At 48.7% G+C, this 26,167-nt stretch overlaps 1 protein-coding gene and 1 non-coding gene across 2 annotated transcripts; both read right to left on the bottom strand.

The window, feature by feature from the left end:
* Positions 1-1,773: 1,773 nt before the first annotated feature.
* SESN2 (sestrin 2) lies at positions 1,774-17,263 on the bottom strand. Its single transcript, XM_052661542.1, is given in 10 exon segments — positions 1,774-1,880; positions 1,883-2,088; positions 3,520-3,710; positions 4,310-4,428; positions 5,142-5,292; positions 6,076-6,288; positions 6,401-6,583; positions 7,039-7,236; positions 8,991-9,056; positions 16,851-17,263. Coding segments are annotated over 10 exon segments (1,497 nt in total). The 5' UTR covers positions 16,914-17,263.
* Positions 9,249-9,321, bottom strand: TRNAG-CCC (transfer RNA glycine (anticodon CCC)). Its single transcript has one exon. It is a non-coding gene; the product is annotated as a tRNA-Gly (tRNA).
* Positions 17,264-26,167: the final 8,904 nt, after the last annotated feature.

Genomic DNA, 26,167 nt, shown 5'->3' on the forward strand with positions numbered 1-26,167 from the left:
CTGACTGCAGGCAGGGTGTGTGTGTGTGTGTGTGTGTGTGTGTGTGTGTGTGTGTGTGTGTGTGTGTGTGTGTGTAAAATCCCCAGAGGCCCTCGGGATCCTGCAATGCGTGCAGCTGGCTGCTGGCAGGCTGGGCTCAGAACCTGAGTGAAGGCCCAGATATCACAAAATGTGGTCCTACCCCTCAGTCTGTAACTGTGGAAATGGGGCTCACCTGGCCGTGACAGGGCCTACACAAGAAACTTGGGGTCTCCTGCCTGTCTCCCTGAGTCCCTGGAACCACCTGGAAAGGCTCACTTTTTTGGCAAATGTCTGTGGCAGGGCCAGGGGAGATGAGACAGCATGGGGTGCCAGCCTCCGCCAGGTAGGTCAGCTCTGGGGAAACACTCCTGCCCTCAGACACTGCCTGAGGCTCTAGGGGTGGGCAGCAAAGAACCTCACCCACGTAAAACCAAAACACAGAGAATTTATCATATAATACTCCCTCCTCATCTGAAGGCAAAGTGACCAACAGAGACTTCGAACTCTAGGGATAATCTACTTGCTTGATGTGCTTGGTCTCTCTCCTGGGGCCTCACTCCACCAGGTGGTGGAGAAAAGGGTAAGAGGGCAAAGGGAGTCAAGGGAATTGAACTAGGACTGGCATGACCAGGGAGCAAGGGGTCTGTGGGCTGCTGGACAGAACGGGCTTCTGGGGAGCCAGATGCACAGACCGGCTGTGACCCTGATTTTCACATTGATGGGTGAATGGCAGGTGGGAGGTAATGAAGTCTTGTGGAGGAGGGAGCTGGAGGAGAGGTGAAGCCGCTTGGAGTGTCAGTCCCTGGAGGTGTTTGCCCCTCTCCCTGGGGGCCAGCCAGGGACTTCCCAGGCCAGGAAGGCCAAAGTACTTGTGCTGCCTGGGCCCCCGCCTGCTGGCACACAAGTCCACGCTCAGTCCATTTTCTTTCCTGTGCCCTTGGCCTCTGAGGGTAAGGGCGGTTAGAAGGGGCTGGCACCTGGGAATCCACTATGGTCCTCTTCCAGCCCCCGACGCCCCAGGGGCAGAGCTGAGATACCAGAGTCAGTGCGATGGTCCTGTCCATTCCAGTGAGGAGGGTGTGGCTGGGGAGGCTGCACATCACACCCCAGGCCCACCCCCAGAGCAGGGTAGGTGGGTATGGGACAGTAAGAGATTAGGGTCTGTCTCCAAACAGAGAAGTCCTTGCAGCGAGAAGGATGCCCCCCACGGTCAGCTGTTCCAGGCGCAGATCTTGCACGTGAGTCAGGTCATGTAACGGGTGATGGCGCGAAGGGCATAGAGCAGGGCGGCTTGCATGCGGGCCTCCAGCAGTAGCAAGTTCACGTGGACCTGGGGGCACAGACGAGGGCTTGTTGGCAACTGATGTCACTCCTCACCATCCCCTTCCCTGCCAGAGTGCCATCATCCCTGACCACCCATTTCATCCTTCCCTTTCCTAAGGCTCTGAGTAACTTGGTGCAAGGACTATGGGAGAATTTCAAGCATATTTATCCCAATCATGACTAACCTCTTTATCCCCCAAAGCTAAAAACAACAGCTACCTCTGAGCATTTATTTGGGATCAGAGGTTTACCTTCATTTTCTCACTTCATCCTCCCAGTGACCTTGAAATACAGGCAGTTTTTAAATTTTTATTGTCAAGATAACAAGCTCAGAGAAGCAAAATGACCTGCCCAAGGTCACACAGCTCCCAACTGACAGTGTTATGATTTGAACCCAGGTCCTTCCTGCTGCCACTGAGGACACCCATTTTACAGGTGAGTAAATGGGCTTCCCAGGGGGTGCTCGTGGTAAAGAACCTGCCTGCCGATGCAGGAGACATGAAGAGACGCAGGTTGGATCCCCGGGTCAGGACCTCAATGGTCCCGAGCCCTCGCCTCCTCCACAGGCTTCCATCCTGTTCCTCCCCCATGAGCCGCACCTTCTCTGAGTGGCGGAAGTGCCTCCAGAAGTGGTTGTACATTCTTCGGGTGGTCTTCTCCGGATAGCAGGCCACTGTCTTGATATAGACCTTGAGGTTCCGCTCCAGGAGCTGGTTCACCTCCCCATAGTCATAGTCATCATATCTGGATGGAAAGATCCAGAATCACTCACACCTCTGCTCCCACAGAGCTCCTCTCCCCCAGCCTCACCCTGCAGAAGGGGGACAGAGAGCAGCAAGAAAAGGCAGAAGGTAGGAAGCAGCTAGAAGCTTGGTTCCTCTTAGAAAAGCAGCTAATGTCATATATCACAGGCCACTGGACTCGCAAGGGAATGCACAGAGGCTGAGCACGCTGCACTGACCATGTGGACATATATTCACAGCATCCTCGAAACTTCACTACAGGACTGGATACAAAACTATTGTATACAGTGTACTGTATTCATCAGTCTCACTTTATAGATGAAATGGAGGTTCAGAGAAGTGAAGTCCCAGGTCACAAAGCTGGGAATGGAATTCAAACCCAGCTCTGTCTGCCTCCACGCTCACAGTCACCACTTTACAGCTAAGGCCATACATGGAAGATGGGGCAGGAGATCAGTGTGAATGTTTACCCTGGAGAAGGAAGAGGGAAAGGGAAAAAGGAGTTGGTAGTCATTTTACTGATGGGCAAACTGAAGCCTGTGGAAGGCAATCAGCTTGTTCAAAGTCAAAGAGCAAGTTGGTGACAAGTCTAGAAGCTATTCTGTTCCTCCCCAGTCCAGCGAGGTGGTGAGTCATCATGGATCAGTGTGGATGAGGACGACTGGTTTTAGACTAGAGGGCAGATTTGGTAAACAAAGGTTTAGGAGTGAGGGCCATGTTGCAGAGTGGAGCAGCCTGGACCTGGAAGCTGGGCACCAAGGGAGGCCACGGTGTGCCACATATACACCCTAAGATATCCATCATCCTTGGCTTCTCCTGGATTGGAGACTTGTGAAAGAGGTTGGCCAGCGGGAGATTGGCCAATAAAGCACAGCTCAGCCCACGCAGTGAAATATTGGGTTAGCCAAAAAATGCATTCAGGTTTTTCCATAAGTTGTTGATGGAAAAATCCAAACGAACTCTTTGACCAAGCCAATACCTGACAATAGTAAGAGCAGGTGGGATCATGAATGATTTTTATTTTCTTCTTTTCATTATCTCTTTTTTTCTAAATTTACTAAAAATCAAATTTTACCATTGGGCATTTCTGTTGTTTTTCTTTATTATGAGAGAAGAACTGCTACTTAGAATGGAAATACAAACAGAACTCTCTTTGTATGTATATATGTGTGTATGTATGTAAGTATACGTGTGTGTGTGTGTGTGTGTGTGTGTGTGTAATCTCCCTAGTTATTCCTGGGGGTGGAATTAAAGACTTTCAAGAACTGAGGATGGCTATTATCTTTTATAATCAGCCAAGGAATATATTTGATTTGAAGAATAGTATAGGCAGGAAGAAAGGGAAAGAAAGACAAAGAGAAAAAGGAAACAATTGTGAGCTCGGATGGAGGGCTTGTGGTACCCCATGCCTGACGAGGGGACTTTCACTTACCTGATGCCAAAGACGCAGTGGATGTAATTCCAGATGGCCCTGCGGAGCATGGAGGTATCTACTCCACTGTGCATGGCGATGGTGTTATAGGTGAGACTATAGGCTGCCTGGAACTTCTCATCCAGCAGCTGTCCACCCTCAGGGTAGAGCCGCTGGATCAGTGAATAGCCATGGTCTTCCCAGGTATAATCCTGAGAAACGTGGAAAGGGGTCAATCAGTGAGTAGAATCCTTGGGGCCTGAGGCTAGCCAGAGAGACGCCATCTTCTGCAGCACAGCTGGTATCTCCATAGTGCCTCTCTCCACCCCCACAAATCTAACCCGCTGCTTGGTCTGGACCTGAGAAGCTGAGGAGGATGCAGCTTGGTGATGACTTCCTTCCTGTGGTCAAGATCCCCTGAGCTTAGGACCCTGCTGGGTCTTTTCACCTTCAGGGTCTCCCACTTCTTTCATGGAATTACCCATTCCTGCTTGTTTGTAAAGCAATGCTGGGACTTCCCTGGAGTTTCAGTGGCTTAGAATCCACCTTCCAAAGCAGGGGACATGGGTTAGATCCCTGGTCTGGGAAGATCCCAAATGCTATGGGTCAACCAAGCCCCTGAACCACAATTACTGAGCCTGTGCTCTAGAGCCTGTACTCAGCAATGAGAAGCCCTCACACCACAACAGAGTAGCCCTGCTCACCACAACTAAAGAAAGCATGTACACAGCAGTGAAGACCCAGAGCGGTCCAAAAAAAATAATTAATTAATTTTAAAAAAGCAATGCTAAGACCAGTAGAGGGAACCTACCTGGGCACGGAAGGTGGGGGGTGCCTGAGTCCCTCGCCGGGTAAAGTCCTCATATCCGAAAGTGGGGTCTTCCACGAAGCACAGCATATCTGGGTTTGCAGAGGGTTCCAGGATGTCCACTGAGGATGTCAGAAAGAGGTCACAGTGAAGCCAAGGCATGGAGCACAGAGGCCTCCACCCCTCATTAATCATCAGTGGGGAGGGGGTGCTGGGGAACGTGTAATAGCGGGGCCCAAGAACGCCCCTCGCCACAGTGAGTGGAACCAGGACTTCGGCAGGAGCCAGGCCTGGGGGAGGTGGTAAATCAGACCCGTGGTCCAGGGGCTAAGGCCCCCGTAATAATAACAGCAATCCTAACAACAGTGGCTACTTATGGAGCCGCTTACCCTGGGCCAGGCTCTGTGCTCAGCACTTTGCTTCTGTTGTCTCATTTCCCTACACATGAATCCCTCACGGAGGAGGAGACTGGGACCTGAGACAGCAAGTGACTTATCAGTGGTCACACTGCCAGGGAAGCTAACAGGGACTTCCCTGGTGGCCCAGAGGTTGAGAATCTGCCTTTCATTGCAGGGAGCATGGGTTCCATGCCTGGTCAGGGAACTAAGATCCCTAAGATCCTGCATACTACATGGCCTGACCAAAAAGAAAGAAGAAAGGCTAGGAGGCCAGGATTCAAACCCAGGCCTGACCCCAGAGCCCATGCTCAGAACTTCTTGGAAGTGGTGGCTGGGGTGTGGCTACCGAGGTGCAGTAACATGAAGGTGCCAGCTTCCCAGCAGAGAGGGTGCAAGGAGGGGGCAGCCCCTGAACTTGGATGCCTGTGACCCTGTACCTGAGGGGGTCACCAGTAGGCTCTCTGACTTCTCCAGCTCAAAGCGGCTCTCCATCTCTTCCTGTGAGGCGCCCTCATCCCGCAGCAGGCTCTCCTGCAGCTGCCTCATGCGTTCCATTAGAGCTTCCACATCGCGGGCAGCCTCAAAGCCCTGTAGGATTGACCCGGCAGTGACCATCCGCCCCTTCTCCCTTGACTCCAGAAACCCCACACATCTTTCTCACATGCAGTGCCTTCTGTGTGCTGGACAGCTCACATGGCCTGTGCTTCTGGAAGTAATGTTTAAGCAGCTATAGACAGGTCTTCTCTGAGGGTCAGCTCCCCTCACAAGAAAGGGCTTTTTAAAGTATCTGTATTTTTAAAATACACACAAACAAGGCCACTTTACAGAATAAGAGGCAACCTTTGTATTGTTACAGTGTTGAAAGTCAGCTGCTTTGAGCCCAAGGGGTTCCATGCTGAGGCTAGTCACATGGTTATTTCAGCTCAGGCTCACAACCCTTAATGAAGAAGGAGTCTTTATTCTCATCTTCCACATAAGGAAACTGAGTTTCAGAACCAAATGACTTGGGGCTTCCCAGGTGGTTCAGTGGTTAAGGATCTGCCTGCCAATGCAGGGTGCACGGGTTCGATCCCTGATCTGGGAAGATTTCACATGCTGCAGGGCAACTAAGCCTGTGCACTACAACTACTGAGCTTGCACTCCAGTGCCTGCGAACCGTGACAAAGAGTAGCCCCTACTGGCTGCAACTAAAGAAAGCCCCGGTACAGCAAGGAAGACCCAGTGCAGCCAAAAATAAATAAATACACCTTAAAAAAAACAAAAGAAAAGAAAATACTTTTCTAAGGTCTCCCAGGGTGTGATAAGGAAGCAGCTGCAGACAGGGAGGGCCCCCCGCTTCCTCTCCCAGCAAGACTCAAGACCCTGACTTACCCCGGAGTGGTTCAGCGAGTCCCTGCTAGGGGGCGTGCTCTGCTCACTGGGGGGTGAAGGGGCCTGGGGAGCGGGGCTGCCCTCAGGGTCCCCCTCAGGGAGGATGCCACAGCCGAACACGAAGGAGGCCAGCGAGTGGCAGTGTGTGAGCAGGACCAGGGCCTGGATGAGCTCGGCCAGGGACCAGCTGTGCTCGCCCGTCTTCAGCAAGGCCTGGAGAGAAAAGGCAAGGCCAGACTTGCTCAGTTGCTTTGCCCCGGGCTGCCTGCCAAGCCCCATCCCAGCCCCACGCTCCCCTGGGGACCTGCCTCCCTGCCCACTGCACCTGGATGTGCTCCTTGGTGATGAGCCATGGCCGATGGGCCAGCAGCTTGTTGATCTCGCTGAGCTTGCGCAGTTTCTCAGGGGCGCGGTGGAGGCCAAGCAGCCACTCAGGGTCACCGCCAGTCTGCAGGAACTCGGCCATGTGGGAGCCCACCAGGTAGGAACACTGGTGGCGGGCAGCAGCCTGGAGGTGGTGGACAGAGCCCAGGTCACCCTATTCTTCCTGTGCCCTGCTCGGGGTGGGCACCCCATGGAGGGAAACGTCATAAGCCTCACTGTTGCCTGAGAGGCAGGAAACTTAGGTTCTAACCCCAGCTTTGCGGCTGGTTGGGTGGTCCTGAGTGAGACAGTGTCTTTTTGAATGGATAAATGTATATCTAAATCACTTTGCTGTACACTTGAAACTAAAACAACATTGTAAAACAATGATCCTCTGACACAAAATAAAATTAAATTTAATAAAAATTAAATTTCCTACTTAAAAAAATCTAAAATTCGATGGAGGGTCAGATAAAGCTAGGGCTCTGCTCTGAGCCTCCTCTTCTCCTGTTTGTGGAATCAAGCCCCCAGCAAAGAGATCTGAGGGCTGCACCCCACAAAGAATCCACCCCTACGAAAGTCAGGCTCAGACCAGCTCACCATGATGGCGATGTAATGGCGCCAGGAATTGGCCAGGGGCCCATCCGTGTGCAGCAGCAGGTAGTGCAGGCGCCAGAAGCTGGTAAAGTAGTCGGGGTGCAGGCCCATCACCACGGCCAGGTTGTCCACCCGCCCCAAGGACATCAGTGCCTCCAGCCCCAGGTGCTGCTCGAGGCTCTCGGGTCCCTCCTGCAGGACCTGCCAAGCAAATGTGAGGAAAGGGTGACTCCCTCATGCCCTCCCCACCAGAGAAACCAACATATTCACTGCATTCATTGTGATTTTAATAGCAAGAAACGGAAGACAACCACCATGTCCAACAAAAAGGAGATCAGCGGAGGAAAAGATATTTCATTAAGTGATTAATAAAATACTTATTGGACACTTTATACAATAGTAGTCGATACTTATACAATGCTTGCTATTCAAACACATTATATATATTGATTCATTTAACCCTCATAACTATGAAATTAGAGACTTATTTTCTCCAAGTTTAGATACAAAGACTCAGGCACAGAGATTAGAATACAGCTTCTCCCACTTTCATAGAGCTTCTTTTTTTTTTTGGCCACGCCCCATGGCTTGTGGGATCTTAGTTCCCCAACCAGGGATTGAACCTGGGCCCTTGGTAGTAATGGTGCAAAGCTGTGCAGTCATTGGAAGCAGATGCAAAACAGTTCACATTTCTTGAGCGCTTTCTCCACACCGGATCTGAGCTTGGAGCTTTCCCTGTCTATATTATCTCATCAATTCTTCCCAACTTCCTGTGAGGTGAATAGTATTATTTTCCCCCACCGACACATGAGAGAATCAAGGCCCAGAGAGGTTTCATTCTTGGCTCAAGGTTACAGATCTGATAAATGAAGAACCAGGATTCAATTCCCAATTAAGTTCAAAGACTATTTCTTTCCTCTCTTACAGAAGAAGAGTAGTTATTTATCAATGAAAAAAAAAGATAAGAATATCTGAGTTTAACATTCTGGGCTACAGCAGGTGGCTGTGTGCTTTCATCCATTTACAAAGGGTGAAAGGAACTGGAGAGGTCAGACATTTCTTAACAGCTCGTTAACTATTTGGCCTACACATTTAGGAAGGCAAGGAGGACAAGGAAATGTTTGTCTTTGTTCAGTGAAGGCCAAAGGAAAAGAAGGAAACGATTATTTTTTAATTTGTCTGTGCGTGTGTTTTGAAGTTCTCCCCACCACAAACCCCCCACTGGAATGGCAGTTTTGTGATGGCAAGGAGTTTTGTTTGTCTGTATCCCCAGCACCTAGAACAGTGCCTGACAGATTAATCATTCAACAGACACCTGTTAAATAAATGAATGCATGATCTGACTCAGTAGATGAAAGATGTCTCTGATGTATTATGTGAAATAACAAAACATAACAACCAATGAGAAAAAAAACCAACTCCTCAAATGAACAACACTAACAAAATCATGTTACAAACTATGACCTTGGCTCCAAATGAAAAGAAGTCTGGAAAACAGTGGCAAATGGTTAACAGTGATTATCTCAGTGGGGTTGGGATTACAAGAAACTGAAGTTTTCTGAAACACTGGGAATTTTAAAATAATGAACATCCATTACACTTGAAGTTAGGGAAAAAAAACACTTTAATACATGTACATTCAAGGGTGAGAAGATAACTACAGATAGTTCCGCTTTCTTAAGGAAAAACAAGTCTTGTTCTGGGAACCACAAGTTTGTTCATTACCTAGCTGTGTTGTTAGCATTTTATCTCTTGGAGCTTGTTTCTTCCCAGTAAAATGGGGCTGAGATGCCTGCTTCGAGCAGAGCTGTTTTGTGGATTAAATGAGTCAGCAACCTGAAGGGGTAGTTTCAAAGCTGCAATTCAAGAGACCAGAAAACCCCACCCACCCACTCAGTGCCCCATGTCCTTTCCTCCCAGGGACCAACAACAATCCTAACCCCTGCCAAGCTTACCTCCTCTACTGGAATGAAGGCGCTGGGCCCTCGGGGGCCTCGTCGGACGCGGCTCTCTCTCTGCTCCTTGAAGGAAACACATCATGGTCAGTCAGAGGTAAAAGGGAGGACTAAGAAGATAGTTCTCTCTCCTTACCACAATAAGGAGGGGCCACACTGAGCTTTAATTTTATTTTTAAATATTTATTTATTTGGTTATGCCCGGTCTCAGTTGAGGCACATGAGATTTTTGATCTTCGCTGTGGCATGTGGGATCAGTTCCCTGACCAGGGATCGAACCTGGGCCCCCTACATTGGGAGTGTGGAGTCTTAGCCACTGGACCACCAAGGAAATCCCCACAGTGAGTTTTAGAATCACTTTTCTGGTGCACCAGGAGCCAGGTGGAGATAGAGAGCAGCTCGGTGGGTGGAGAAAGGGTAAACAAGCAAGAGAGCTCACCCCACAGGCTGAGTTCTTCAGGAACTGGGAAGGAACCCAGGAGTCCCCCTACTGAGTTGCAGGGGCTGGGGCAAAGGAAATTATACAGCCACAGTGTTGCACTTTCCCAGGAGGCCACCTGTTGGTACCCCTGGAGAACCTGTATGAGAAACTCCCTTGTTTATATCCTGAAACCAGGTTACCAAGCCTCCTAGATTCCTATGATATAGCTTCACTGTCATTTTTTCATCCACTACCACCTCTAGTAGACACCATTGACCCTTGTCTGGACCACCACCCACTGCCTCACCAATGGTCTACCTGCCTCCACAGCCCTCGCCCCTTCTCCATCCTCTCCCAAGACAATAGAATGAATGAATAAATAAAGCATCCATCCGCAACCCTACTTCGGGGACCAGAAGCAGATCTAGTGAGTACATGACTGTGGTGGTTACTAACGAGGGAAAACTTTCAATAGCCAGAGTAAACTTTCTCAAGTGCAAATCTCATCAACTGGCTTAAAATCCTGCCTCCACCTCCTGTTGCCTTCCAAATAGTTAGTGGCTCAGATCCCTCTCAGGGGTCACACCTTTTGTGGAATTAACTCCATTTTCCAGGGTCTGAGCACCTTCTTCTGACCCTCATCTGTGACCCCACAATTCCCAGTGCTTTTGCTTCTGAAAGCATCGCCTTCTAATTATCTGATTTAGGTCTCCGTATTTCCAGATTACATTTTGTGAAGAGCAGGGCCAGGTAATTCACACTAGTCTGTGAATGAAGAAACCAGAGCTACATGGAGGGCAATGCTGATGGCAGCAGCTGTGTCTTGACATGGGTGTAGGAGCCTCTATGGAAACCACCAATTTTATTTACTCATTTGTTTTGATACCTGGGCGGCAGGGGTTGGGGGCAGGGATTGTCTCAGCACTGGCTTTAGAAACAGTTTATCCAAGCCAGAGTCATATCCTCACTGAACAGAGATGATGTCGCCCTAACTCACCCCTCCTCACACCAATCTAGACTTAGTGTTAATCCCCAGGTGTCCAGAGACTAAGGATAAGTGAACCTTCTTTTTCACATAGCTAAAAGCCACCCCATCACACACACATTGGAAGGACTGAAGCTGAAGCCGAAGCTCTAATACTTTGGCCACCTGATGTGAAGAACTGACTCATTTGAAAAGACCCTGATGCTGGGAAGGATTGAAGGTGGGAGGAGAAGGGGACGACAGAGAACGAGATGGTTGGATGGCATCACCGACTCAGTGGACATGAGTTTGAGCAGGCTCTGGCAGTTGGTGATGGACAGGGAAGCCTAGTGTGCTTCAGTGCATGGGGTTGCAAAACGGTGGAGAGGACTGAGGGGCTGAACTGAAAAGCCCCCTGAGGGAGGCAGAGCTCTGGGGCTCTGAAAGACCACAAAGGAAAGAACAAGGGTACAAAAGTCCCCGGTATGAGTACCAATTCTGTTGCTACTAACTTGCTGTGTGACTCCGAGAAAGTCACTTAGACTCTCTGAGCTTTAATCTTGGACAAAGAAGGCAGTTGGGCTGACTGCTCAGGTCCTTCGCAACCCATACTTCTGGGATCTACCAGACCAGGCTGGTCCAAGTCTGGCTTAGAAACCAGCACAATCCCCAAGCACTCCTGTTTCAGCTTTCCTCCTCCCTCACCAAAGAGAAAAAGCCTAACAGCTCTGTCTGGGAGATAAGGATTGCTGACTCCACAAACTGGGCCTCCCCCTCAGGCGACCTAAGGACAGACAGAAAACCACAGCCAGGTGTGGTGGGGAAGGGCAGGAAGGAACTGGGGGGGTCGGGCGGGGCAGGGGGGCAGGGAGGGCCCACCAGGGTACTAGGTAGGGAGGGCCAGAGAACAGTTTCGGGAAGCCCCTCCCTCTCTAAAGTCTGCCCCAGGAACTCTCAAAGGAAGAAACTGAGGCCTGTGGATATTTACGTGATAGGTCCGGATCTACCAACGTTGTCGGCCTCAGTGAAGATGATGATAATGATTTGGACAATAAAGCAGAGTACCTTTAAAAGATAGGGACTGTTGACACAAAATGCCTGGGCTCAAAAGACAACTCCATCCCCTATTATCTGCTAGTGATGTGAGCCTCAGTTTCCTCTCCGAATTATGGGGTAATAATAGTACCTACTTTCACTGGGTAGTCATGGGGATTTAATGAGGATAATGCCTATGGAGGCCTTACCTCAGTACCTCTATCACAGCAAGCACTTAGCAAGTCAGCGATCATTAACCTCATTGTTATCTCAAACAAGGGCTTCTCAACCCAAGCTGTACAGGTAGAATCCCTTTGGGAAGTTTTTAAAAAAAATACCAATGCCAAGGCCCAGCAATTCTAACTTAATTGGGTGGGACCTGGCATAATTTGCCAGGGAGGGCCATTGTTTCACTCCATTCATTGATTGCTTTCTCAAGTATAAGGCACTGTGCAAAGTGCTTTCCAGATAGAACCAGAATTAATTTGTTCATTCGAAAGAAAAATTTTAAAACTATTTATTTATTTATTTGGGTGCACTGGGTCTTAGCTGCAGCATCAGGAATCTTTAGTTGTGGCATGTGGGATCTAGTTCCCTAACCAGGGGATCAAACCAGGCCCCCCTGCATCAGGAGCATGGAGTCTTAGCCACTGGACCACCAGGGAAGTCCCTTGACAAATATTTTTTATGACTACATTACAGGCAGCAAGAGTACCAGAGTGTAAATTCTAGGAGAGTGTAAATTCAAAGGAGAAAGACAATTAAACAAATGACGAATAGGATTTCAAATCACAGATTCTATAGAGTAAAAAAGCAATAAAAGAGTGTATAATGGGGTGGAGAAGTATGTGCAGTATTCCAGTCCTAGACAGGGGAAGCCACTGAGGAGACAACCTTTAAGCTGGTATCTAAATATCAAATATGTAAATGAGTTGATGGGCCTGTAAAGGGCCTATAGAGATAAAGGGAACCAGCATTCCAGGCAAAGGTAGCGGAAAGTTCAAAGCCCTGAAGGCAAGACTGAGTAGATTCTAATCCAGAGTTCCAATACTCTGCATGCTTCCCCAACCCAGATACCCCAAACCTGAGAGGAAGTGGACAGAGCAGAGGCCCACCGCCAAGAAATGACACCTCCAAACCAGCCCTTCCCTATTTCCTGGGGTAGGAAGTCAATAATAATGGTAGGTAACAACACTGATTGCCATGGGCTAAGCCTTTATTTCATGTGCACTTGAGGAGTTCCCATTTTACAGATGGGGAATAAGGTTCAGAGAGGTCAGGTCACTCAGCCAGGAAAGAGGTAGCAGGGTTAGGATACAAATCAGATTTCCTCAACTGCAGAAACTATTCCCATTCTGTAAACTTCTCAAGGTCTCAGTGGCCCCAAGGCTTTGCCTCTGGGGTTCACCAGGAGTGAGAGGCTCCTTCTTCCTGTCCACATGTCCAGGGGATCCACTGCCCCAGTAACAGCCCTAGTTATCCTGCGTTGTTTCACACCTTGAGAGCACGCCCTGGATCAAGTTCCCTGTTGTGACCCCAGTACTTAGCACAGCAAGTCCAATAGAACTTTCTGTAGTGATGGATATTGTTCATCTGCACTGTCCAATAAAGATGATAGCCCCACGTCACTTCCTTGGTGGTGTCTGTGCTGGCTCAGATGGTAAAGAATCTGCCTATAACACAGGAGACCCGACTTCAATCCCTGGGTTAGGAAAATCCCCTGGAAAAGGGAGCAACTACCCACTCCAGTATGTTTGCCTGCATAATCCCGTGGACAGAGGAGCCTGGTGGGTTACAGTCCACGCGGTCGCAAAGAGTCGGACACAACTGAGCGACTAACAGTTTCACATACAGCGGCCGAGCATTTGAAATGCGATGAGTGCAGCTAAAAAACTGTTTTAAATTCAATAAAATCTAATTTATCTAAATTTAAATAGCCACATGTGGCTCAGGATCCATGTTCACACACCTGATAAAGGCAAGATCCCTTCCCTGACTATATGGATGAAGAAGGGGAGACGAGAGTGGGGCAGGTGACCCACCTAAGGCAACTCAGCTACGGCGGGGCAGAGAAAAAAACCAGTGAGTTTCAACTGAAAGGACCACCCAGGGCAGCGAGAACACTGAAGTCAGTTAGCTGGGAGGTCACTCAACTGAGACGGCATCAGGGTGGTTGTAAGGAGAGGATCAATCACTTCAGCACTCCATGCCTGGCTCCCGATTTACACATCAACTCACAATTCCCTTTCATATTAGTCTGACACTAGCACACTGGTTACATTTAATTTCGTAAGTTCAGGAGTGGGAGTAGGGGTTTCTTCTGCACACAAGGAAAGATTAAAGTTCCAAAGGTTAAGCCACAGCTGACAAGTGGCCAACTCAAGATTTGAATTCAGCTCAGTCTGGCTTGCAAGGGTTTGGTCTGCCACCTGGATCAGCCTCAGCCTTTATTCCTGGTAGGCCTGCCATCTCCAGGACTGAATTACAGACTCCTTCGAGGTTACTCTGCCAGCTGGGCATGGGTAGAGACTCCCTCCCCGTGGGCTGATGAATTCAAGATACTTGCCTGGGTTTACACTTGAGAGGGAGTCAGAGTCCTCCTTTGGGAGAGGTATGTGTGAGTGGTGTCATAAACTCATCTCCCCACCATGATCTGGCTGATTTCTCACAACCACCTGGAGGGAAATAGGTCTTCTTATCCCTTCTTCAATCCTAAAGGAAATCAGTCCTGAATATTCATTGGAAGGACTGATGCTGAAGCTGAAGCTCTAATTCTTTGGCTACCTGATGCAAAGAGCCAACTCATTGGAGAAGACCCTGATGCTGGGAAAGATTGAAGGCACAAGGAGAAGGGGATGACAGAGGATGAGATGATTGGACGGCATCACCGACTCCATGGACATGAGTTTGAGCAAGCTCCAGGAGTTGATAATGGACAAGGAAGCCTGGCGTGCTATAGTCCATGGGGTCACAAAGAGTCAGACACAACTGAGCGACTGAACTGAACTGATCCCTTCTTCAGAGACAGCTCACTGAGGCTCTTTTGGAGACCTGTTCCAGACAGGCAAGCTCAGATCTGACTTCAAAGCCTGTGCACAGTTCACAAGGGTCAGCTAAGCCAACAAGGGCAAATAGTTACGAGCACTTATTAGGTGCTAAGAACAGTGCTGGTGACGGGGCCTACAGTGTTTCCAGTCTAGCAAGGTACACAGACAAGAAATGCCTGATTACACAACTGCTACACTATAACTGGGATAACAGCTCTTGCAATGAAGAAGGGGGACAGGAACCAGGTATGCAGAGGTGGGGAAGGAAAGACTTTCCTTGAAGCAGTGATGTTTCAAGAGCTCAGGAGGGCCCTGAGAACACACCAACAGTACTAGAGTGAAGTGTCTGAAGGCCTTGACTTGTGTGTCACAGTATGAGAGTTGAGGGGACTGTACATTCCTTGTATGTACTTGTATGTACTTGTCCAGCTTCCCTTAGGGCTTGGGCACAGGGCTCTGTAAGTTCAGCACCCTACTGTCTTCTAAAAGATTCTGCTTAAAACAGACATCTTCCCAAGGTCCTCTTTTCTTGAGAGAGAAGAATATGTAGAAGGGGGTCTGACATTACCAATTCCCCCACCCCTTCTGTTGTTGACAGCTAGCAAGCTTCCATCTAAAGGCCCCGCCCTCGGAGTCGGCCCAGTCCACCTGGAGCTCGCTTTTCTCCCCATATCACTTCCCAGACGCTGTCCCAAAGAGAGATGGGCCAACATTCGCCTCAGGAAGGAGGGGCGGGCTCAGACACCCCCTTGCAAGAGACACTCTGGGGAAGGGGAAATACATGCTGTGGCCACATTCTAACAATACCTAGCGTGTTTGACGCAGGACTTAGTTGCTATGCTCCAGGCACTGTGCACTGGCCTTTGCATGTCTTCTCAGTTAACTCTCCCAACAATCCCTCGGAGACAGGGCCAAACCCGATGGAAGGAAGCTGCTGATCAGAGAAGGGATCCCTTGGCCAAGGTCACAGAGCAAGAAAGTAGGAGGGCTGGGGGACATGAACCGGGGACACACCTGCTCTAGTGCCCAGGTGCTCTCAATAAAGAAAATTATTTCTATTTTTTTTTTTTTTTTCACAAAGAAGGAAACTGACTCAGAGAGTAAGATGACTTGGTCAAAGTCACACAGCTGAGAAGAGGCAGGAGCAGTTTTCCTTCCTTCACTTGGGCTCCTAAACCATGCGGGGGTGAGGGTGGGGGTGGGGGTGGGGGGGGTGGGCGGTGGGGTGACAAGCTAACAGAAAACCGAGGACCCCAAGAAACCAAGCTGCTCAGAAAAGTGCAGCCATTTATTCCCAGGATCACAGTTCAGGACTAGCACAGGTCTGACTCCCAACCCCAGTAAGACACCTGCAGCAGGCTCCAGGCCTGGAAACCAAAGAAACAAGCAAAACTCCCTGCTGAGCCAACCACACTGGGAAACCCTAAACATACCACAGCCAAAGAATGAGCTGCTTTGCAGGGTGAGCCAAGGAAGCCTCTCCACAGCCCCTCCTGGGCCTCAATTTCCTCATCTCCTAAAGGAGGGGTAACAGTATAGCTCATATTCTGCTAGTTTAAGTCCTGAGGACTCAGAGAAAATGCAGAACCGGAGCCTGCCATCCAGTAGGTGCGTAATAAACAAGATGTTCATGGTCCGTGGTGGTGGTAATGGGGCAGGGGGGTGTCAGATTGGGTGCAGCCGTATTCCCAGCCTTACTGTAAAGGCAGTCTCTGCAAAACAAACTTCTGGGACGTCAGATCAGTTAGTAGGGCACAGCCAAATCGGCGCTTGGCTTCGGGAGCCGCGGACAGGATTTTTCCCCTCTGCGAGCTTTCACCGCGGCATACCCGGCAGTCCGCCAAGGCCCCAGAGCTCCCGCGCCCTCAGTGCAAATCGGGGGTACAGGTGGGGGCGAGGGACGGGGTCGACCTTCGTGGGCCAGCACCAAGTACTCCCATCACCGAGCGGGGGCACTGGAGCCGGTACACATCCTACCTAGAAACGGTTCCTCTAGCCCCAGCCTAGAGGAAGGGACCTGCGGAAGGGGGCGGGGAGGAGGAGTGGTCCGGCCGCTGCGCCGGGATTTGCCTGGACTTGAACACTCCCTAGACGAGGGCCCAAACCCGAGATAACCTCGAGAAGGCTCCCCTCTCTCTGGCAGGGAGTCTGAGGGAGCCGCGGAGGGCTCTACAATCCCTACCCCATCTCCGCCCCCCGCTCCGGGGAGGGGGGAGGAGGCGGAGGCAGAGGGGGCCGAGGCTGCCGGTTGATGCAACCCCACTCCGGGTTACGCGCTCCATTCCCCCTCCTCCGGCCGAGGGGGCGGCTCACAGACTCAGCTCGCAGCAATCCGAAGCTTGGACGCGGCTCTGGGTTCGAGGGAAGAGTGGCGTCGCTCGCCCGCTGCTTACCTCTCCAGCCCCGGGCAGGTAGCCCTTCAGCTCCGCGCGGCACTCGGAGTCCGCAACGATCATGGTGTGCGCCAGGACCCAGACGCGGCTCGGCGACCGCCCGTGCACCCGAGGGGCTTTCAGACAGACGCGCGCGGGAAGCCGGGACTGGGGGCTGCTGGGGGAGCTTCTAGAGCCCGCGGGGGTGTCTCTCGGGGTTCCAGAACGCTCCGAAAGCCCAGGATCCGGGAAAAGCCTCCGCTGCGCTGGACTCTCCGCTTGTCTGGCTTCTGGAGGGGTGAATGGCCTCGGGATTGGCCGCTGCGCAGGGATTTTCACGGTCCGGAGCTCCTCGGGAGTCCGCAGTGGCCAGCGCTGCTAGCGAACCCAGCGCTCCTCAGCATCTCCGCCTCGGAACTGCCAGCGCTTGCCAGGATCTGACACCAGCAGAACCGCTCTGCCCGCTGCGGTCCCTGGGGAAGGGCGGGGACACAAAAGCCCCTGCACCGCAGCCAATCAGATGCCTGTTTCCCGGGGAGGCGGGGGAACACCCCCTCAGGAGCCTGGGGCTCAGCCAATCGGCACCGGGAAGCTCCCGGGGAATTCTGGGAGCTGTAGTCAGCCTCCCGCGAATGCTGCAAACTTTTGCAAGAGGCTTTAGTCAGAATGTTGGCAATACCAGATGAGAGTGACAGCCCCGCAGAGTCACTAAAGCTGCATGATGAAACGGGACTTCACCGGGCTGGGCCAGAAACACATGGGTGTGAAATCCCTCCCAAATATGTTCTTCAGCTTTTCGGTTCCTGGAGGGACTGGTTCGGGTTAGGAGAGGTAGTGCTAATTACAGAGCTGACCGCCCGATCTTTGGAGATCGGAGCACACAGCCCTGGTTTTCTGGCCTCTGGGAAGGCTCCACCTTAGAATGTACCAGACACAGGGAATCCAGCTTATTTCTGGAGTCTCTGGAGAAGCCTTCATTCATTGGAATCTCCTTGGCAACTTCATGTCTAACCTCAAACCCTGTTGCTGCAGTTTCCCCTATTCTGCTCCCTTGGGGCCTCCCACCTTGCCTTCTCTCCACCCTCTTCTAAAAACTTGGTGACAAGGTATTCTACTGTCCCCCACCCCCCACCCCATGCTCCCTTCTCTCTCTGGCCACTCCTTCTCTGACTCTTCTTTCTCCTCCCACCTCCTGGAACGTGGGTGTTCCTCTAGTTTCTGTTTTCATCTTTCCTCTCCCCAGGCACACTCTCCCTCCCCATCTCATCCATTTCCTGGCCTTCAACTCTCCATTTGGGAGAAGTCGCTTCTACCAGCACCTCAAAGCTGACTTCATCTTCTTCTATTTACTTCCCACAGCCTCTTGACAGTTTTTCTTCAGAGCTCCACTTTTCGTTTCAAAGTTAATGTTTACCAGGGATAGAGAATCCCAGCAGGAGCTCAAGTGGACTGAATGACCTCCAACAGCCCCTCTGAGGCTTCCCAAGCCTGACTTGGTCAGACTCTTGGGAGAGGTAAATTAACCTCATTCTCAGCCAAGCTGAGACCCTTGGGCTGGGGCTCTGTTATAACACTTATTACAGTGTACCTTGTGTTGTACTTTTCTGTGGACATGAGTTTTGATTATAAGCTCCTTGAGGGCAGGGTCCACATCTTGACATCGTTGTCTTCTGCTTTGTGCCACCTAACAAAATATCCTGCCAATAACATGCCCTTGTTGACTAAATCTTCCTTATTGAATTCCCCTCTAACTCACCCTCCTCAAATATGTCAGGTTCAGCTTTTACTTTTAAAATATACTCTGTAATGTCAAATGTTTAGATTAACTTTACAGGTATTTTATCAGTCACAGAATGAAGGTCCAACCCCTATACTGGCATTCAATATCTGCCAAGATCTGCCTCGATATATCTTTTCTAACCTAATCACCTGCCACCTTCATGTTCCTTGTTTGATCTTCAAGCCTTTCTCTCTGCAAATCTCTGGCCACTGAACTCTAGCCCAGCAATTAATGCCTTTATTAGTAACTGTGGTCTGAATGAAAGCTTTAAAATGCCACTTCCTCAGTACTCTTGCCTGGAAAATCCCATGGACGGAGGAGCCTGGTGGGCTGCAGTCCATGGGGTTTTGAAGAGTCGGACACGACTGAGCGACTTCACTTTCATTTTTCACTTTCATGCATTGGAGAAGGAAATGGCAACCCACTCCAGTGTTCTTGCCTGGAGAATCCTAGGGATGGGGGAGCCTGGTGGGCTGCCGTCTATGGGGTTGCACAGAATCAGACACAACTGAAGCGACTTAGCAGCAGCAGCAGCAGCACAGAAAGTATTGCTTTTTCCAACTGAGCTGTAAATAAGCTCTACCACTGTTTAACTCCTCAACACATTGTTTCTACATTTTTGTACCATTGGTCTTCAAATTTGATGCAGTCTTGTTATCATATTTGCATGTCTTACCCCTTCTCTGCAACCAGCAGTAGAATGTTACTGACCACATTTGCAAAGTGAGGAAACCCAAACTCAGAAAAGTAAAACTTTGTATCAGGGTCACATAATGTCTTCTTTTGACTGCACCAGACTGTGTCAGAACTCCCTGAAGGCAGGAACTGTGTCTTATTGTTTCTGTCTCCCACTAGCATGTAGTGAGTCCGCAGTTCAGTTCAGTTGCTCAGTCATGTCCGACTCTTTGCAACCCCATGGACTGCAGCACGCCAGGCTTCCCTGTCCATCACCAACTCCTGGAGCCTGCTCAAACTCATGTCCATTGAGTAGGTGATGCCATCTAATCATCTTGTCCTCAGTTGTCCCCTTCTCCTGCCTTTAATCTTTCCCAGCATCAGGGTCTTTTCTTATGAGTCAGTTCTTCGCATCTGGTGGCCAAAGTATTGGCGCTGCAGCATCAGTGAGTCCTTGGGAACTACTTCTATATTAATGAATATGAGTTGCCCTCCTCTGTAGAATGACTCTTTAGAACCTTCAAGGAAACGACTAAATCATTCCCAAGGCTTCACTTACAAAGTCAGTAAATTTGTGAAATGCAAGAGATACTGATATTCTCAATTGAATGAGATTTTGTGACCCAATCTCCTTTGAAGGAAAGCTTGGAAGGAACACAGATACTACTACTTACTGAGCTCCAAGGATAGTCCAGGATTCATCTGTTATCTCATGTAATTCTCACCACAATATCATGAAGTAGGCATTATGCCCCCATCTGACAGATGAGGATACTGAGGCTTGAGAGGTGTGTTGGCAAATGTCAGACAGCTTAGTAATATATTGAGTAAGAATTCAAATCTAGACAGGAATGACTCCAAAGCAGAAACTCCACTGCATCACCAATGAAAGACCTGAATATGTAAGAAGCAGGCTGGCACAAGGAACTGATGCCTAAAGCAGAATTCCAATATATTAATTGGGAGTGAGAAACGTAACTGTTAAGTGGCTCATAATTGATAGGCCAGAAACTCTTTATACCATGAAAAGCCAAATTATCATCAGAAAGTAGTTAGGCTAGTTGGAATCTGAGCAAAATGGAGCCAGTGAAAAGATGAATCACTAAACCACCTCCACAGCGAACGTGCTGGTTGGGGCTCAGGCTTCTTCCCTCACTCTTTCATTCACTAAACATTTATTGACCATCTAATGTGTATCAGGAACTGTGCCGGACTTGGAAATCCAGCACTGAAGCTTCCAGCCCAGGTGATACTGCCAAGTTTGTTCCTCCCCTCCCCCATGGCTCATATTTTTGGTTCAGGAAAGATCCACCTTCTGTTGCCCTTCTCTCCACTCTTGCATCACCTCTGTTGAGGCCACTGATTGGTCAAAGCTTTCTTTTATTCCTCAGTCAGATTCCAGTCCTGAAGGTACATCTAGATGCTATTTGAAATGTTTCTGAGGCTCCTTTAGCTTCAGACCCTCTCACAGATTTTAACCCTAATGGAATTCTCATCTGTTCTGAATTCATTCTTCATAAATTAATTTTCTAATCCCAAATGCAATATGATAGAATATTTTTATACCCTGACCAGATCTGGGGCTATAATTTATCAACTCAGATGTAATTTTCTGAGCTCTTATTGTTTGCCACACCCTCCCCTTCCATTTTAGAATATCATTTCTGCCTTGAGGGAATTTCAGGAAAGAAATCCAACTCCGGGTGACTTATTTGACAAAACCAAAGCAGACTCAATCTCTGTGGCTCATTCACACATTCATTCATTTAATTACTCATTCAGCAGGCATTCTGCTAGGTGCTGAGGGAGGGCCTTCTGGCTGACAGGTCCTGAGCTGTCAAGCTATACAACCAAAATTGACATTGTCCCCAGGAATTGTGCATTAGGGGGCAGAACAGCCACAGACTCTTGAAAGCAGAACCAACCCTCTCCGAAGAGCCCAGCCCAGGAATCAGGCAACTAGGGTTCTAGTTTTTAGCCATGTGATCCAAAGTGATTTTTTTTTCAATCTCTTAGGATCTATTTCTTCATCTGGAAAACAAAGGAATTGAAAATAGCTCTAACTCTCCAGAGGAAGTGTGAGAAGAAATGGTGTTGGGCATTACATATAATTCAGGTACCTTGATTGTATCCTAAGGACAGAAATCTTCAGATTTCAAAAAATTCACCCTCTTGGATTTCCCTGGCAGTCCAGTGGTTAACATTCTGCTGCTTCCACTGGAGGGGGTGCGAGATGATCCTCGGTGGAGGAAGTTCATCAAGATGCGGCCCGAAAACCCCAATAAATTAAAAACAAAATTCACCCCTTTTAAAAAATAAAACACAAAACCTGAGCTCCAGTTTGGTTCAGTAGGCTGTGAGCCCTCAGCGCACCCTGCAGGCAGGACTCTGTTATAGCTCAGAACCGGGGAAAAAGGTAGATTTTTGAGTTCCCAGAATTGTCAGATCCTTAAAAGAGGCCAGGCAACAGCTAAGACTATAAGGATTCCCTTGCTGCCAGCAGGAACCAGACTTCCCGGAGACCACCCCGCTTTCCTCTGCCCCTTGCCCAAATTCACTTCATGTTATCTTGACTTACTCTCTCACCTTATAGGCAGGAATCCTGAAGTCCAGAGAGAAGGCATTCGCCAAAGGTCTCCCAAGAAGCTGGTCAGAGAGCAGAATTTAGAACCTTGGGATCCAGGCCCCCAATTAGGGCCACCTGCAGACTGCCCCAAGAGCCTCCCATTTCCAGAGAGAAGTGTCTTCAAACTGGAGTTTTGCTCACCGTCTCTCCCCCTGTCCTCCAGGCCCCGAGGCTGTATATATTCCATTGGCAGACAATCACCCTGAGGCCCATCACTGGAGCAGTGCCCCAGAGCCTTGCCACCATCCCTTTCCACCTCTTCCTACCCGCAGAAGCCTTTTGTTATCCACCCCTCCCCTCCCACAGTTGTACTTGGAAGCAGGATGTCAGAATTGAAGGGTCTAGTTCCAACACTTTAGAACTGTGGGAACATGGTTAAGTCACTTCACCTCTCTGAACTTGTTTCCTGTTTCATAAAATGGAGCTATAACGTTTACCTTCAGGGGTTATTGTGTGGATAAGAGTTAATGCATATGAATCTCTCAACCAGGCTTGATGAAAATTAGGTGCTCAATAAACAGTAATGATCATTTAAATAGTACTTCACTGTGGTGTCGGAGAAGACGCTTGAGAGTCCCTTTGACTGCAAGGTCAAACCAGTGAATCCTAAAGGAAGTCAGTCCTGAATATTCATTGGAAGGACTGATGCTGAAGCTGAAGCTTCAATACCTTGGCCACCAGATGCAAAGAACTGACTCACTAGAAAAGACCCCGATGCTGGGAAAGACTGAAGGCAGGAGGAGAAGGGGACGACAGAGGATGAGATAGTTAGACGGCATCACCAACTCCATGGACATGAGTTTGAGTAGGCTTCGGGGAGTTGGTAATGGATAGGAAAGCCTGGCGTGCTGCAGTTCATGGGGTCGCAAAGAGTCGGACACGACTGAGCGACTGAACTAAACTGTTCTTATTTTAAAGTACCTAGCTCAGTGACTGGTAGATAGTCGGGTGTTCAAGAAAGTGGTCATGACAATTAAATTTAAAACTCTGGAGCACGAAGCCTGGCATTTAGCAGGGACTGAATAAAAGAAGGTTAGTCATGTTGCTTTTTTGACCCAAGGGCGCCCAGTACCTTTGCGGTCTAATAGTCTCTTCCGAGCCAAAGCTGCGGCGCCTACTTCTTTTCGCTCAGCAACAGGCTCTCCTAATGAAGACCGTGGCTGCCAATGAGCAGGAAGGTGGGCGGGGCTGTCTGGCAGCCAGTAGCAGCCCGCAGCGGCACTCGGGATAGGCCCAGGCTGGTTTCCAGGCCGCTGAGGGAAGCATAACCCCGAGGCTGATTGCTGGGCGTGGAGTGTCTCCAAATTCTTCTCGCTAATCAACTGGTCTCTGATTGGTGCGGACTGCGGCAGCCCGCCCCTCCCTCCGTCCGATCCCGCCCCCAGGGGAGGGGGAGAGGACTACGCCGTAAGCTTTCCATTTCTTTTTTTCACTTCTTTCCTTTTTTTCTGTTAATCAACTTTTGGTTTTAGTTCATGTTTTTCCTTTCCAAATTATGTAACATATATTATTGCAGAATACTGGAAAGTACAGAAAAGGATAAAGCCACAAAAGAAATAACCCGAAATGATATCCCCTCCCCCCCTTCAAAAAAAGGTTTCTGACGCTTTCTACCCTAAACCGGTATTACTCCTGTTCATTGTTCTATTGCTGTGAAAGTGTAAACCTAGAAACAACCAAAATGGTCATCAAAGAGGACTGGTTTAAGTAATAAACAGATTGGTCTACACAGGAAGCATAATGCCGCACAGAAGCAGAAGGAGATAGCTATACGCTGTATTGTAGGTGCTCTACGTGAAGTGAAAAGATGTGCTGAATTTAATGTTAGGTTAAAGCAAAGAAACAAAAAACAAATGCACAGTGATACATTCAGAATGATGTCGTAGATATGTCGGTGATTACACAGAGGCAACAAAAGTCTGGAAATAGGTGCAGTTTGCAACAAACTGTTAGGATCCAGTTACCTCTGAGGTAAAGGGATAATAGAGAAATTAAAAGACTTTATACACTACACTTATTTAATAATCGCTTAAAAGCCAAGATGTAGTACATTTGTATCTTAAAAAATAAAAGATACTTTCAAAGAACTGAAGTTGGGGGGCGGGGGGAAGGTGGTAGAGAGAATCCCTTTGAAATTCTAATCCTACTACCAAGAGAGATTCAATGTTAACACATTGGCTTTTATTTTTGTGAATATTTATTATATATATATATATAATGTTACTATTATATACTAATTCTTTAAACTATGTTTATATTTACAGTATATAAATTATGTGCACTTCCCAGGTGGTTCAGTGGTAAAGAATCTGCCTACCAATGCAGGAGACCCAAGAGCCTTGGGTTGGATCCTGTGTTAGGAGGATCCCCTGGAGAAGGAAATGGCAACCCACTCCAGTATTCTTGCCTGAGAAATCCTGTGGACAGAGAAGCCTGGCAGGCTACAGTCCATGGGATTGCAAAGAATCCGACACAATTGAACGACTAAACAGCATAAAAATTATGTATGGCGATGGAGCCTGCTTTTTCTACTTACTATAATTCATGATGATTTTCAAAAATTAAATGTTCTTTAAACTTAATTTGTTTAAAATTCATAATAACGTGATTTTACTGATAGGTTTTCTTTTTTTTAGTAATTTTTTTTTAATGAAGCTCTTGATGTTTTCATGAAGGTTCTTGATGTCTTGTGGCAGAAAGAGTTGAGCTTTAGCCACGGAACCACCAGGGAATTCCCCTACAACATAATTTTTGATGGTTGTAGAATGTTCACGTGTCACATTCATTAATATCTATTGCTAGACATTTTTCAATATTTTATGTCAAAGTGAGATGAAACTCTTACATACAAAATATTGCATTATATTCCTGATTAGTCTCCTAGGTTAAGTTTCTAGGAGCAAATTCATGAGTCAAAGACTGTGAACAAGTATATTTCTCTTGATGCTAACTGTAAAAACTTTTCAAAGTTTATTTCTGTGAATATTTTTGATGCCTATCTGAGGTCAGGCTGCCATAACAAAATATCGTAGACTGGGTAAGTTTGAAAAACAAAATTTTTTTTGTCAGAATCTGGAGTCTGGAAGTCCAAGATAAGGTACCAGCATGTTGGGTTCTGAGGAGCGCTCTCGTCCTGGCTTGCAAATGGCTGCCTTCTCGCTGTCCACAGATGGCAGAGAGTGAGGAAGCAAGCTGTCTGATGTCTCTTCTTAGAAGGGCTCTAATCTCATTGTGAGGGTCCCACTCTCATGACCTCATTTAAAATCACAGAGTGGGAGAAAATTTTGCAAATTATATAGCTAATTAAGGTCTGAAAGTGAAAGTGAAGTCACTCGGTCCTGTCAGACTCTTTGCACCCGGACTGTAGCCTACCAGGCTTCTCCATCCATGGGATTTTCCAGGCAAGAATACTGGAGTGGGTTACCATTTCCTTCTCCAGGAGATCTACCCGACCCAGGGATTGAACCCGGGTCTCTCACATTGCAGGCAAGACGCTTTACCGTCTGAGCCACCAGGGAAGTCCAGTTAAGGTCTAGTAGGAGAAGGAAATGGCAACCCACTCCAGTGTTCTTGCCTGGAGAATCCCAGGGACGGTGGAGCCTAGTGGGCTGCCGTCTCTGGGGTCGCACAGAGTCAGACACGACTGAAGCAACTTAGCAGCAGTAGCAGCAGCCATCATATATCGGAGAAGGCAGTGGCACCCCACTCCAGTACTCTTGCCTGGAAAATCCCATGGACGGAGGAGCCTGGTAGGCTGCAGTCCATGGGGTTTTGAAGAGTCGGACAGGACTGAGCGACTTCACTTGCACTTTTCACTTTCATGCATTGGAGAAGGAGATGGCAGCCCACTATAGTGTTCTTGCCTGGAGAATCCCAGGGACAGAGGAGCCTAGTGGGCTGCTGTCTATGGGGTCACACAGAGTCGGACACGATTGAAGTGATGCAGCAGCAGCAGCAGCAGCAGTCATCATATATAAAGAATTCTGGGGGCTTCCTTGGTGGTCCAGTGGCTAAGACTCCAAGCTCCCAAGGCAGGGGACCTGGGTTCCACCCTTGGTCAGGGAGCCACATCCCACATTCCACAACTAAGAGTCTGCATGCCACAACTAAAGATCCTGTGTGCTGAAACTAAGACCTGGTGCAGTCAAATGAATTAATTAATTTAAAAAATTCTGGAAACTTAATGACAAGAAGACAATCCAATTCAAAATAGGCACAGGACTTGAAGGGATGTTTATTCAAAGAAGACAGACAAGT

Source organism: Budorcas taxicolor, chromosome 2 (genome assembly GCF_023091745.1).
Source record: "Budorcas taxicolor isolate Tak-1 chromosome 2, Takin1.1, whole genome shotgun sequence".
Lineage (NCBI taxonomy): Eukaryota > Metazoa > Chordata > Mammalia > Artiodactyla > Bovidae > Budorcas > Budorcas taxicolor.